General features: G+C 36.4%; 2 protein-coding genes across 7 annotated transcripts in view; both read left to right on the top strand.

Moving 5' to 3' along the window:
- Nucleotides 1–4,971, top strand: part of LOC102809883 (uncharacterized) — a 28,869-nt gene extending 23,898 nt beyond the window's left edge. For 3 of the 6 annotated variants that reach the window (XM_085492895.1, XM_085492899.1, XM_085492894.1), the window contains 7 exons: nt 1,472–1,699; nt 1,938–1,994; nt 2,190–2,588; nt 2,886–3,403; nt 3,528–3,558; nt 3,914–4,018; nt 4,335–4,971. In XM_085492895.1, the coding sequence (XP_085349021.1) occupies nt 1,472–1,699; nt 1,938–1,994; nt 2,190–2,588; nt 2,886–3,403; nt 3,528–3,558; nt 3,914–4,018; nt 4,335–4,414 (1,418 nt within the window). In that variant the 3' untranslated portion in view covers nt 4,415–4,971. The remainder of the gene's footprint in view (nt 1–1,471; nt 1,700–1,937; nt 1,995–2,189; nt 2,589–2,885; nt 3,404–3,527; nt 3,559–3,913; nt 4,019–4,334) is intronic. The other 3 variants (XM_085492896.1, XM_085492898.1, XM_085492897.1) reach the window with 3 other exon arrangements.
- A 5,293-nt stretch (nt 4,972–10,264) lies between these two features.
- LOC146731673 (uncharacterized) lies at nt 10,265–13,957 on the top strand. The gene is made up of 2 exons (XM_085492996.1): nt 10,265–11,905; nt 13,871–13,957. Exons 1-2 carry the CDS (start codon nt 10,265–10,267, stop codon nt 13,955–13,957), a joined length of 1,728 nt encoding a protein of 575 aa, XP_085349122.1.
- Nucleotides 13,958–15,623: the final 1,666 nt, after the last annotated feature.

The raw sequence follows: 15,623 nt of genomic DNA, 5'->3' as shown, positions 1-15,623 counted from the left end.
TGCATGTCATATAGTGTCGGTTCAGTCTAAAGTCCCGTTTTCGTCAAATTATTTTTAAATTAATTCCCTTATAGCAGAGATGCAGGTTCGTAGGCACTTGGGAGTGATTTTTTTTTGCTTTTTATTATCCAAACAATCTTGGCTATAGACTGTTAAAATTTTGTAGAATTGTGAATAGTGGAACATTCTCAAAAGACAATTTTAAAATATAGATAACAGGTGCAAATATTCTCTCTTTTGAATGCTTAGCAAGATTTAGCAAGGCTGCACATAAATAAAAAAACATGGTGCAAAAAAGAAACGACGGGATCTCCATATTATGCACTATATTTAACTTTTTACAAAACGATAATACATTTAAATTTGGAACTGTTACAGCCCATTTAATTAGCATTAGCAAACTTCTTACTGAGTGAATTGTTATGCAAATTAGCAATTATCTCAGCATCTTTTTAGTGCTCCTAGACGCTTTGACCTTTTGTTTTGAAATTTTCACAAATGATTGACAATGTGTTTATCTTCAAAACGCCGTCGGAGCATTGTTTTTGGTTGAACAGTGTTACAACAATTGTACAGACAATTAGCCTAGGTGTTAATTTATGCATAAACTTGAAGTAGTGAAATTTGAGCTGCTGCCCTGCAAAATTGACAACTGGTAGTTTTCAAGACGGCACTTTTTTTTATAGTAAACAGATGTACCCGTAAACAAATTTTGTCAGGAAACAGAAGCATGGTTTAGAAGCTATTTTTTTTAAATCACTATTGACTAAAAAAGCACATTTCTGTGCATATTTCAAACTACAGCGTCCATAAAAAAATACTAACAACATTTTAAAATTCATACAATAAGCTTTCTGAAAATATATAGTTTTGTGGACAAGGGAGGTCATCTTGTTTTCCTAATTAACTAATTAAAATACCTGTCAGGTAAACTGCATCTCTACCTTAAGAAAGGAAGGGGTGTCGTATAATGTCGAATTGTGCCAGAACAACGTTTCCTAATAAATTTAAATAAGGTATGTTATAAAAGCGTTCAACTAAAAACCACCTCGTTTCGGCCAAACTATTATAAAAATAACCATTAGGGGTGAAGTGACATCCAGGAGGGGAAATTTAGATGTTGATTTTAAATATGAGTATTATACAGACGTTCCGGAGAGTGTTTGCGAAAACGGGGAACAACTTATTGACCATCTTAAAAACATTAAACTATGATCGTCAGACATGAGAAATAGAGCATTGATCTTTAGTGTTGTGGGCGGGCATTAGCTCCAGGTCAGTATGCGCATGCGTATTCTCAGAGGAATGCGATGAAATCATTGAGACAGCCAATCAGCTATGACACAGGATTTTCTGCTGACTGCGTAGTTGCATAGCAGGTCATTCTTGAATGCCTCGATCTAAGCAAAATGAAACATACAAAATTATGCAAATCCACATGCGCCAAAGATATTTATCATTATTTCTGTAGGTGCCTTCAGCGTAATGAAACGGCTTTGCATTCGTAAACAGGCAAACGCCAAATATGAAACCATGAAATACCCATCGGAATTGATGTTCGCACTTGTGGATGCGGCAGTGATATCCCAGAATGATCTGGAATATCTGTCAAAAATACTGAAAGTAGCGAAGCAAACAAAACTTGCAGATCGAGTGAAGGAGTATGAAAACCGCCATAACCGCAAACAAGATACAACAGGTATGGATAGCAACTGCGATACTGCGTCTACAAATGGATTGAAATATAGTTTTATGTTCATATCACCGGTTGTCTATATCTTCTATCTGGTTATAAAAAAAAATATGACTGTGATCTCTATCGTATCTAATGCTCAGTGTTGTTTATAACAATTGATCCCGAGTTCCGTCAAAATCCTAATTTTGTATGCAGCTGTATATGGATTATATTGTATATCATAATTTTCCTCTTCCCTCAGTGCGAAGAAAGCGAAAGGCTTCAGACTCAGATATATCATACAAACGTCAGTGTTTTGGTAAGTGACTCACGTAAAATTAAACGCATGTAATTTATTATTTTGCATACTATTTAGTCGTATAAGACGACTTCACTTCTGAACAAAAAAAGGTGTGAATAATTTCAATATCAATTTCTTGTCAGGTAATTTGTGAACCTAATTCTTTATAAAATTATTACGAGTTTAACGTTAGTAACATATGATGTGTTTTAGACTTTCCTGTACCGATCAAATTGGAGGAGGTTTCGTTTAAAGATCGCGCATTATACTGGGCAGCCATGGAAGTATTCACGAGATCAATGGTTCAAATACAAAGCAATGATGCTGCAGTTGATGTGAAAGCCAGACAGATGAACGAGGCTTTCGAAAAACTGGGCGTCAATCTGACCGGGGTGAAAATCTCTTCTGTTATACTGCTCGCACGTTGTTGGAGTATGAATGGATTGATGAGTTTCAAAGATGGTTTGAAGTCTAGAAAACTGGTTGTGTTATTAACGGATATTTTGATAACAGACGAGTTGAAAGACTTAGTTAAAGGCACTGGTATCACACTACGAATATCAGCTGATGTAGATCCAATACATCTTGAAAGAGCTGAGAAATATTTCGAAGGTAAACTAGTCACACTATTCACCAATTCAAACATTTTACAAACAAACTTCTGTACCACGAGCGACCATGGCACGTATTTGGTTTTTTAAACGTTCTATATAAACAAATCGACAAATAGAAATTTGTATGCTGAAATTTTTCTTTTCTCTGATTGCCATTGAATGTAATGACTCCAACCTGTCTCCCTGAATACCGATCTCTCAAAATATAGTAGTACAATGAACGAACTGCTGTGATCTTGGGAATCTTCAACAACATATCAACCTAACCAGTATTGTATCGTTTCTTGTTTTTCAGATACTGCTATTGAAACAGAGCTTTTCAAGTATGATAAAGTGGATGTTGTGCATCGCTCATCGCCCACCTTGATGTCAGTTAACTACCTTAATTTATTCACAATGGCATACCAACCTAACCGGAAATTAAACTCCTTGCGTAAGTCAGTACGTTTAATACAGATAGCGAGAAAAGAAAGTTTTAAAACCAAAGAAGTGATCAGATCACTCGAAGTGCGAGTGCGTGAAAAGGATCGGGTTATAAACGAGAAACAGAAACGGCTAACGGCATTGGTTGAAGAACATTGCGATTTGCCACCACAGAAGTCTCTCGGCGCCAGTGGTATTGAAAAAGACACATTGAACTCTGAAGTACGCGAATTACATGAATTGCTAACAGACGAGACTAGCCAAATTGTAGCGATGAATGAAACAGTCAGAGAGAAGGACGCGGTCATAGACTCATTGACGTCAGAATTACAAATTGAGAAATTGAAATTTCCAGTAGTGTCAGTGAGATTGAGATTGGAGGTAAGAAATGTACGTGGCATGAATATATATACAATTGTTATTTTAAATATGTCTCACCAAACAATGCCGAATACTGTATCACATTAAATTGCCGAATACTTTGTTGTGAAAAAAAAAAATTGTTTATTTTCAGCGTACTGAACAAGACGGAAACTTTAAACGAAGTACGTAATTAAAATATATGATTTTTTATAGTAAAATATTTAATGTAAACTCGGTTATAAATATACATACATCATAATCAAATGTCAATATAATAGAAACTTAAACATACTTTCGATTATTATTTCATCTATATTCTTTTGCGAAAAGACAATTCTTGAAGCAAATCTCTGTTTAACCCTTTGCACCTCCTCATCATATTTTTTCTGTGTTGGGTTGGGTCACATGCCACGGTTATTTACACAACTGTATCAACTTCCTGTTCATCAGTATTTTACATTAACCTTTTGTTATGACCTTTGAACTTATCATGCTTTGCCATGGAATTGATAGAGATTTGTTTTAAAAAAATTTCAGGGGATTTCTCAAGCAGATTCAAATTTCGAAATGAATCGGAATTTCCCAAACCAGAGAAGTTTATACCATCTATTAAGAAATATCCAAGCAGATCAAAGAAACAATGTAAGTTTATATAATTGTAACCTTTCAGATTCTGCACAAAATACCAAGTAATGCGCTGCCTTATAATGCAAGAACAATGTCCCTCGATGTCTGAAAAACCAGAAATTTAACTCAGACATGTTTAAATTTTGTTAAGATATATAAACGTGTGGCTATTACAAATGAACAGAGTGAGTTACATCATATATTACGGCTGCTGAGTTTTAATAACTCAGATGAGATATGCGCGACTGATTTGACGTCCGGACTACATTCACGTGCATTTTGCTACGAACATGAACTACTAGTATTTGTTTCATATTTTTTATTCACATAGATAAAAAGTTTATACAAAGAAAGCTGCAAGAGAAATTATACATGAACACAAGAAAGACGTATAACATGGAGGCTGATTAAAATAAATGGCAATCGTTTGTAAAATATGATTAATGACATTTCAAGTACAATTGAATCTATCGCTATGTGCTGAACAATGTTTTACCTGAAGTATACTATTCGCCTATACGTTTGGACATGATATTCACAATTTAATTGAACTCGAAATATCTGACCATTATTCAGTATAAACCTCCAATTATGTATTTTGTGTGTATTAGAAAAAAGAATTTTTGTAAGTCGACCATGGATTGTGAATGGTCTGTGTAATAGGTTTGTGCTTACTATGTTTGATATATTTCTTTTCTCTTGTATATATTTTAGAATTTCCTTTCATATATAAATTTAGTGAGTGTTGTTGAAAATAATTTGGCTTGCATTTATCGTCAAGCAATTATTTGTGAGCTAAGTTTAGCTCTATCAACCGAATAGCATTATGTTAATTGGGGTGACATGATATACATTGGAAAAAGTATCTCTGTTAATAGAGTGAGTTTTGAAACTCGTCTTTTTACAATAAACATGAAGCTATTAAGCAATCAGTTACGTCACGTATTGAATAAAAGGACAGTTAAGGATCCTCCTACGTTTGTGTTGGTGCGCTTAGCGGAATTAGTTTTGAACGGGAATTGCTTTTCTTTTAATGGTAAACATTATATACAGAAACGAGGTGTGGCTATGGGCAGTTGTTTTGGTCCGAGCTATGCATGTTTATTCATGTCATATCAAGAGGAGTTAATTTTTTCGTCCTTTCAAGGCACTAAACCTGAATTTTATGTCAGGTACATTGATGATGGATTTGGTGCCATGTCTGGCAGTCGGGATGAGTTATTACGGTTCATTGACTTTGTGAAGAACTTTAATCCCGCCATACAATACACACATGAGATATCAGAAATAACACTACCATTTCTCGATATTTCTACTAAGGTAGATGGTGATCGCATTTCTACATCTATCTACACAAAACCTACTGATTCACATTGTTATTTACAGTATGAATCATCACATCCTACTAGAATGAAGGACTCCATACCTTACTCGCAGTTACTCCGGGTACGTCGTATTTGCAGCGATGATACTGATTTCCGTAACCAGGCGAGGATTTTATGTGATTATTTCAGAAAACGGGGTTATCCTCGTAATGTCACTGGGAAAGCATTGGCCAAGGTTGTGTCAATGTCAAGAACTGATTGTACTGGTTCTACGGTTTCCCGTGACAATCAGGATCGTGTAATTTTGGCACTTACGTACCATCCTTTAAATGTCAGGATTAAAAACATTATGTACAAACATTTTCACATTTTACAGACCAGTGAGGAGACAAGTTCTACGTTTCCACTAATGCCTACTACTGCCTGGCGCCGTGACACTAATTTAAGGAGGTTATTGGTGCATACGGGTGAAAGGGGAGACCCTGAGAAATATGGTTCTGTCCCGTGTAATCGTCCTAGGTGTAATACTTGTCATTTTATTACAGACACTAATCGTATATTTGGTCCCAAGGGAGATGTTGAGGTCAAATATCCGTTCAGTTGTATCACTATGAATGTTGTATATTGCATTTCATGTATTAGATGCAGTAAACTTTATATTGGTTCTACAGTTCGTCGACTGGGTGATCGGTTTGCTGAGCATCTACGGCAAACTAGACAGAAAAATCGTTATTATCCGGTTTCACTTCATTTTAATTCTAGTGGACATAATATTACAGATATGTCTATTTCTGGTGTATGTGTTGTCAATGGCAACGAAAATCAGCTCAGGCGTGTCGAGGAGGAAACTATATTCCGCCTTGGAACTAAAGAACCCCATGGTTTTAACAAACAGTTCAACTCATTTGTTGAGCTCACTACCTAAGGCGCGTTATTTGTTCTATTGTGGAATTTTTTGTGATTCTAACTTATAGTTCATGCGCGTTCTTACGTTCCTATGTTCTACCTGTACGTTATCACACTTGCTTCTATGCTATCGATAAAGAGCCATTGCTCGAAACGTCTAGCTATTTTTAATAGTTATTTAGGACTACGATTACCAAATATTATCTTCAATATATCACGTCACGTATTGATTGGCGACGATTTCAAATACACAGGGGAATCATGGCAAAGCTACCTGAAACCACAAAGCTGTGATATCCTACTGCGCGTGTTCCTATTTTCTGTTATGACTGACAACCTGAGTGATAGCGCATTTATTGTGTTCGCCTTTTAAAAATTCCTTTCAAAAAAGAAAAACTAGACACATACAGGCAAATATTGAGTTCCATTTGCAAACAAGCTTTTGTGATTTAATTTAGGTGGCACTTCAGGTGATTTGGGAAGTTCTTGTATTTTAGATTGTGTTTACACTATTAGCATACCGTCTAAGTACAACCGTACCTTAACTGTTTCTTTCTTTTTTTGGATAGGATTCTGTAAGTGCAGAACTTTTACAGCCAGTCACCCACTTCAATTATATAAAGATGCATGTAGGTTGGCACTAGCAGCTTAAATTGTGTTTTAATTGTATTAAATGTTGGCAGTCTTGGCTCCATACTGTGTAAATATCGGAGCTCTATCACACCGTATACTAAAAATAAACTAAAATTGCCGAGAAAAGTGCAAAAAATAATTCGGTTCTAAAAGGTAATGACGTATAAATCTAGTATAAATATAAGACACAATTTACAAACCAGTATTCAGTCCGTTTATTTGAGAGTTATAACTACTTTATTATAAGTGTCTATAAAACTATTCACCTGTACATATAAATAAGTGTATAAACCGAGGTACGAGTTCATGAGACGCACGGAAATACCGTATGCACGAAGGCAGTACGACGATCACCCCATTGATAAAGTTCGCAAACTTCTCTGTATTTTCGTGACAACCTTATTATTATACTTCCTTCCCCTGCTTTAAGTATGGATTTAATGAGAGATGACATCCACAAATGACAACAACGAATGTTTTACGCTGTGCGAACGTTCTTTAATAATCTTCCAATATCATCTACGGATATATGATCATTAACTACTGTCACCTAACGCGGTGAGATTGAACGGCATGGAATGGCTTCATTATGAGTTCAAAGTACAAATATGTTAATATATGCTAATCATGACTACCGTCTTACGAGAAGTTAATGTTTTGTCCAGCCGATTGAAAGTTTCGTCCTGCAAATTAAAAATTATGTCCTGACACTTGTGGGCCACCGTAAATATGTACCGAAGTCTATTTCAGTTATTAGAGTGTGTTAATACGTGGATATAAATTGTTCTCCAAGTCTACTGTACAGTTGACAAACTAACATAATTAAACTAGACCCAAACGGTGATAATCTCTGAGTACCACGGATCGTTATCCTTTCAATGAATAAGTCGTGAGACGAGACACTGAGTCAGACTATACCATTTCCATACATAGAAGTGAACAAATATATACTTGCTAAATATTTATTGTAAACTATTTGCGTCATTCAAAAATAAGCAAACCAATATATATTTATTTATAACTACATTATGTCTTCTCAAATTGCTCTGCAGACTATTTAATTAGAATACGCGAGTTTTAAACGTAATCAAATTATTTCTTTTTTAATATACATCAACATTGGAAGGTGTCGGGGTGCCATGCAAATTAAACTTGATGAGCTCACTGCATTCAAAGTTAGAATGCAACGACATAGACTGACTTTAAAACGCCTTCTCCTCAAATTACAGTGGTAGCATTGCCCGGTTTATGCCTTGTTAGAGTTTATCAGTGTACTCATTGGATATATAGTTATAGCGCCAGCGGGTGGCCAAATAGAGAAAATGCTAATTTTAGTTATACCAAACATGGCGGTTCGAGTTCGGTTTCGGTATTCCGAGTTACGAATAGTGGCAGTTCATAGCCTTTATCGTAGTGTCTAGTCTATACTTGCAACCAGTAGAATACTAAGAGCGCCTGACAACCTGAGTATTCTAAAATAACGGTATATAGGGCTCAAACCACTAATTGAATTTCCATAGACGACAATGTTAACATATGACGAGATTGCTATATGAAAATGATGAAGAAAGTTGAAAATATGGCTCAAAAATGGGAAATCAACATGCCAGTAATCAACCATATGAAAAAACTAACATGTTGGCCAGCTCAAACTCTTGCAAATCTCAGGTAAACAAGACACACCTACTGTATTTGGATTGCACCAAGAGAAATCACTGGAAAAACACCAAGATTAGAACATCCATTAACACACAGAATAAACCACCAGGTACACAGCCGCTAAGTAGTAAACAAAAGACCACATGTTGGTCTCACCTCTGACCCAGGTGATTACGCCCTCAAACAGGGAGCACCTGAGAAAAATAATATTTAAAACATTTCATTGGTTCTTGCTAGGCTACGAGCAGCCATTGGTTAATTAGTGGCATGAGACCTTATACACATTTGTTTTACCGAGGAACGTTCCCGTAGTTGTACTACTTTAATACTGAATGCGAATGTTGAGGTCACAGTCAGCGACGGTCTTGCATAATTGTTGACAGCGGAAGGATATTCTGGCCAAAATGGTGCATTTCACAGCCAATCATTGAGACAGCGTACGTCATGAAAATTCTGGATTCAGTACACCAACCATGGCTGGACAACACAACTGGATATTTGCTTTACTTGAGTTATATGGATAATGATGCATTGAAATTTGCCAATTGGGATGCAATGCCAATACATATCTAAACAGAGCAACATATATTTCATTATATATTATCGTAATTAGATCTACTGTGAATGTCTACAGCATTACTCTGTAGATGAGACTTATATCTTCTGTAGACAAGCTTGTAAATCTATACGAGGAGGATGCGATCTCAGTAGAAAGAAGAGCGACTGACGTGATTCAAATACCCGTGAACCCACATTTCTGGACAAGTGGCATTAGGTAGCTTCCACAAATTTAATTCTTATTGTTTGCGTGTATAATAGCGTCATTATATGCACTAAAATGCAGATTATATGCGTGAGTGGCATACATGTATAACAAATTACCCCTAATAGTTTATTTCCCATAGAATATGCAAATCAACATATGTAATACTTATATTTCTACACACAATCTGAAACTTGGCTCATGGAATCTCGGGAACTAGGGTTGCATCATGTAAGAATATTATTTTTATTTTGCTTGTATGGGTTTAGTTGTACGTATTGCCTGGAAGCTCGCGTTTTGGAGAAACTAGAGAATAACTAGAGCGCGAACAAGAAATCACCCCATATTCTAGCAAGGAAACCGGATGGTGGCGCTATAACTCAAAACGCAAAATTACCCCATGTCACAGTGTAAGACCTGCTTATTGCTATCGAGAGGACCCCCACAGAACTCACACTGGACAGGTTTTTTTCACTGCTAGTATGGGGTAGACAAGATAATCGTACTTAAATTGAATAAACACATACATCAAAATATCGAGTAAAAGCTCCTGGCTTTAATACCTCTCAAAATAAATACAAGATATAAAGCACAGAAAAATACAATGAATAAAGTCACTAAAATAAGGGGACTGCCTAGGGAAGTGTGCATTGGTGATAACTCACAGTTCAAGGATATAGAAATGGGTGACAGTCAATGGCTTTTGCAACACAACATCGAAGAAACACATAGGAACGCCGTTATTGTGGAGGGCAACGCTGATAGCAGGATGCTAATATTATTCCTGTTATTTACAACGTTTTTTCTGCTGAACATTATCGTTATCGTCGCAAATCTGGAAATTTCGGAGTGGACTCTACCAATTTGACCTCTATTAACCTACAGCACACATCCCGATCGAAGTTTATGTCAGAGTTAAAATGTGGATTATTAAATTCTCGTTCAGTTGGGAATAAATCGTGTGCATTAAATGAGATGATCTTATATCATGATTTGGATTATTTATTTCTCACGGAAACATGGCTGAAAGGTGATGTCAGTGACGGACCTGTCGTCGTTGAGTTGACTCCAAGTGGCTTTAAGTGTAGACAGTTTCATCGTCTTACAGGTGCTGGAGGTGGTATAGCCATCGTTCATAAAACTACCGCAAAAGTAAATACATCGTGCTCGCAAACATTTTCATCGTTTGAGTGGTTAGAGATCACTGTTGATTCAAAACATGGACGTATTAGGTACATTCTCATGTACCGCCCGCCTCCCAGTTTTTCTAATAAACTGACATTTAATGGATTTTTATCGGATTTCTCGGATCTTCTAGACATTTACGTTTTGGATACTACACCAATCGTCTACCTTGGAGATTTTAACATTCATTTTAATAAGCCAGACAATCTTGACACCTGCAGATTTCTGGAACTTTTAAAAATGCATGATTTAGTGCAGCTAGTAGACAAACCTACCCATCGTTCTGGTAACATTTTGGATTTAATTATTACCCGTGAGAATATTGTGTTATCATTGGAAGTGAACCAGGCCGCAGCAATCTCTGATCACTATCCCATTTTCTTTAGTTTGTCAAATCATCATGATAATACATCAAATCGTACCAAAATTACTTATCGCAGCTTCAAGAACTTTGATAGGGATAATTTCGCATCTGATCTACTCGAATCTGGGTGTACTAGAACAGTTGACCAGGTAGATTCTACAGTTAAGTTACGTATTTTCAACACTGCTGTATCGAAAAAGCTTGACAAACATGCCCCCATGAAGGAGAAGACTGTTCACGTTCGTGTGGCCGAGCCGTGGATAAATGTTGATTTTTACCACGCCCGCACTGAACGCCGCAAAGCTGAACGGACGTGGCGGCGAACTGGTTTAACTGTCCATCGCCAAATCTACAAATCTAAACGAAATAAAGTTAATGATCTTATTGATGTATCACGTAGGAGTTATTTCGCTGATAAGATCGCGGATTGTAATGGTGACCAAAGAAAACTGTTTTCCATCGTAAATGGTCTTTTAGGCTCGACAAATAATTTGAATGCGTTGCCGATTCACGATAACACAATAAATTTAGCGAATCGTTTTAGCATGTTTTTCGTGGATAAGATTAAGAAAATCAATCAAGGACTAAATCTAAATTTATTGAATGGACACCGTTTTAACGAACTGCACAAGTTCTCTGGTGATGAATTGGAATGTTTTGAACCAGCCACGGAGAATGAAATAATTAAAATTATAAAAAAATCGTCGTCGGCTTCGTGTGATTTGGACTGTTTACCCACTAATATATTAAAAGATGAAAAGATCCTTTCTATCCTGCTTTCACCTATAACAGATATCATAAATGAATCACTTCGCACTGGAAGTATTCCTGAGAAAATGAAATGTGCGCTGATTAAACCTCTGCTCAAGAAAGCATCGTTGGATTCAAACATGCTGAAAAATTATCGACCGATTTCTGATTTGTCTTTTATATCTAAAGTCCTTGAACGTGTTGTTGCATCCAGAGTGAAACAACATTTAGAGAATTATTCGTTGTATGAAGAGTTTCAATCAGCGTATCGGACCGCACATAGCACTGAAACGGCTCTTTTGCGGGTCGCTAACGATGTACTATGCAGTATTGATAATTCTAAGTATTCAGTTGCTCTCGTACTTTTGGATCTTTCAGCCGCTTTTGATACTGTGAATCACAGGATTCTCATCGATAGGTTGAGATCAAATTTTGGTTTAAAATGGTTTGAGTCGTATTTGAGTAACCGCATTCAAAAAGTGAAATTTGGAAATGTATTTTCTGATATGACGTCTATATTAGAAACCGGTGTTCCACAGGACTCCGTTTTAGGGCCATTATTGTTCTCAATGTACATGCGTCCATTGGGCGAGTTATTGCGACGTCACGGCGTAAAATATCATTTTTACGCCGATGACACACAGATTTATTTATCGGTTTCTGAAGATGATAAAATTCGCGCCCGGGTGATACTTCAGACATGTATTCAAGATGTTAGCGATTGGATGTCTTGTAATTTCCTACTTTTGAATGTGTCGAAAACTGAATGTGTGTGCATGTCGTCTCGGAGATTCTCACAAGACTCGTGTCCTTTGTCTAGTATCGAAATTGGTGAAGAATTGGTTAGTGCTTCGTCAAGTGCTAGAAACTTAGGTGTCTTGTTTGATTCGCGGCTGTCTATGGAAACACACATTTCTACTATTTGTAGATCTGGATATTCCCATCTAAGAAATATTAATCGTATTCGTAAATCATTATCCCAATCTGATACTGAAAAGTTGGTACATGCTTTCACATCTTCTCGCTTAGACAGCTGTAATTCATTATTGTCTGGTCTCCCTGTAACTAAGATAAAACCTCTTATTCGTGTACAAAATGCAGCAGCCCGCCTTGTCACTCGTGCTCGAAAATATGACCACATTACAGACATTTTTATTAAACTTCATTGGTTACCAGTTGTACAAAAAATCAATTTCAAATTACTTTTACTAGTGTATAAATCTTTGTATGGTTTTGCCCCAAATTATCTATGTGAATTAATCGAATTTTATGTACCGAGTCGTAGTTTAAGATCTGAATCGAAGTTTCTTATTAAAACTCGTCAGATATGTAGTAAAAAGTCCAAGGTGTTATACAAAGACCGTGCTTTTGAAAATTTAGGTCCTAAACTTTTTAATGAATTACCTCTGTCTGTTCGTTCTAGTCCTTCAGTAGACATTTTTAAATCCAGACTGAAAACGCACTTAATTAAATGTGCTTTTAATATTTGACTGATTGTTTATTGTATTAGCGCCTTTGATATTCATATGTTGGAATTGTTGCGCTTAATTAAATAAAGTTATTATTATTATTATTAAAAGTTATTATATTGCAAAGCAGTTCATACCAGTCTCACAGAATGATGGTTGTGTATCACTTGTCTCACAATATCGCAGCAATAACAGACAGGGTACTCAGTGAAATGATGGACCACAACTGTCCTCAGCCTAGCCTATTTATAGGCAAATTTCAGGTACATCATCTGGATATCCACATAAGCCAATTAGAATGTCAATTAGAATAGCTGTCTTGGTAGATCGTAAACATCTTTTGTTATGTAAATCACAAACACACCTGGAAGATTCTAATTGTCCTTCCAGAGTTGAAAACAAGTATGACCTTTCAACTACCTTTAATGCACACCGTTTCTTCTCATGATTCCATGCACATTTCTATTTGCAGGTTTTGAGGTAATATGACAACATTATAGAATAAAGGATGCTGACACCCCATCAATCTAAAAGTGGTGGATGACCTCATTTGTTTTTCTTTCAAAATGAGCGAAGGCTTCTAGAACTTACAAACTTAATATACAGGAAATACTAGTAGTTAATTTCGGACTAAGTATTCTTTCTCAAAGATAGATATGAATGGAGTACGAGATCGTAGATAATTAAAAAAAATAGAACAAAATACACATAACGACTAGAATGATAGAATATAGGATGATAGAAACAATGTATTCATTCCATTAGTTTCTATAGTGTCATGCATGACAATAACTTGTTCTTCTACGCATATAGGTTGGTTTTCTGCTAGCAATACCCCCTGAAACGGACATATCTGATACGCTATACCCTACAGAAATAAAATATATTGACGCTGGATAAAGTTTTCCGCATTTACAACATGTGAGGGTGCATTCGGCCTAGGATTTAGGTTACATTATATACAGGTCAGGACATGTAAATATTGTCACAATACAACATTTGGACTGTATCTCTAGATGTGATTGCAATAATTTTTGTGTGCGTGTCTTTCTTAACAGCAATACCATTTGGATTGTCAATGTCAATGCTATCTATATATGCCAACTGACTATCGTAGATAGCAATTCTGTTATTGTCCCAATCGCCTACGTAGATATTGTCCATATCATCAACACTAATTCCTGTTGGATGATAAGTGTTATTATAAGTGTACATACATGGAATTGAATCTCTATACTGTAAATCAGAGTCCAATATTTGGATACAAGCATTTGTGGTGTCAGACACGAGCACGTGATTCTTGCTATTGACGGTTATGTAATATGTTTCATTGAGTTTCCGATATCCTGTTGGTTGATATTGTGATACGTATACGCCATCTACGGTGTATTTCTTCACACTGTTGAATTGGCTTTGCTGATCAGTTACCAGCACGTGTTTTTCATCATTGGTCAATGTAATACCCACTGGTGCAATGTCATCATTGACCGGAAATGTATTAATCACCTCATTGCCATCCGTGCATACAATTATTCGGTGGTTATCGGGATCAGTTATGTAATATAATCCATCAGTGGACACTGCTACGTCATGTGGGCAGACACCAACGAACTTCAGTTCAGCCCTACAACCACCCATGTTCAAGATCTGTATACGGTGATTTTCTATGTCACTCACGACTAGCTCATGGTTGGGGTTAAAGGTGACTGCGGCTGCGTCTTCGAACATACATGGTGCTGTCCCTGGCTCACCCCCAATGGTATGAATGTATTTAATACGAATACCTAGTAAAAAAGGTGAATTGAATTACTTCTGCACACTTTGCTTGAATTAGCATAAAATCAATTCACCTCTATCAATCCAGCTATCTCCCTTCAGAAGAAATAAACAGTCGACTATGTTATGACTACTAACCTTTCAAAACTTTCTGTCTTTTCAACGTCCACTGAAAAATAAATACAATAATTTAATTTATTTCGATTTTTGAGCACTATGTTTCACTATATTAGTATATTAATGAGAATTCACAGTGTTGTTACTAAGGTGTTAAACAGTCACAAATACAGAATCAATCATTCACATTGATATTCTTCTGTAAAGCCCGGCCCCCCACTCCCTATATTTAGGGGGGCCTATGCTTGTTCCCTCATTTTTTTGACCCCCCCCCTATCTAGGGAAAAGAAGAAAATTTAACCCCCCCTTTCACGGGCTTTTCCGATGAATTTCACCCCCTATCTAGGGAACTTTTCAGTCTAGAACTCCTTTTAAACCCCCCTTTTTTGTATATCTCGGGAAGTGTTTTGAAATACACCCCCTATTTTGAGAATCTCGGGAAAACAAGCAAAAAATACCCCCTTTTCTACGATTTTCTCCGGAAAATGTTCCCGAGACAGATCGTCAAAAAGTACCCTCTTTCCCGAGAAAATGGGAACGCGCATGCGGCCCCCTATGGATCCTGAGTGGGGGGGGGGCTGTAAAGTAATTATTAATAACCAGTTGTTGATTCATGTTTCATACACCTACACGTAGCTACAAATTTCTGATGTAATATTTTGCAAATTTTAGT

Source organism: Saccoglossus kowalevskii, chromosome 18, assembly GCF_978046115.1.
Source record: "Saccoglossus kowalevskii chromosome 18, keSacKowa6.1, whole genome shotgun sequence".
Taxonomy (NCBI): domain Eukaryota; kingdom Metazoa; phylum Hemichordata; class Enteropneusta; family Harrimaniidae; genus Saccoglossus; species Saccoglossus kowalevskii.
Note: the sequence above shows the minus strand (reverse complement) of the source record. Positions and strands in the feature narration are given on the sequence as shown.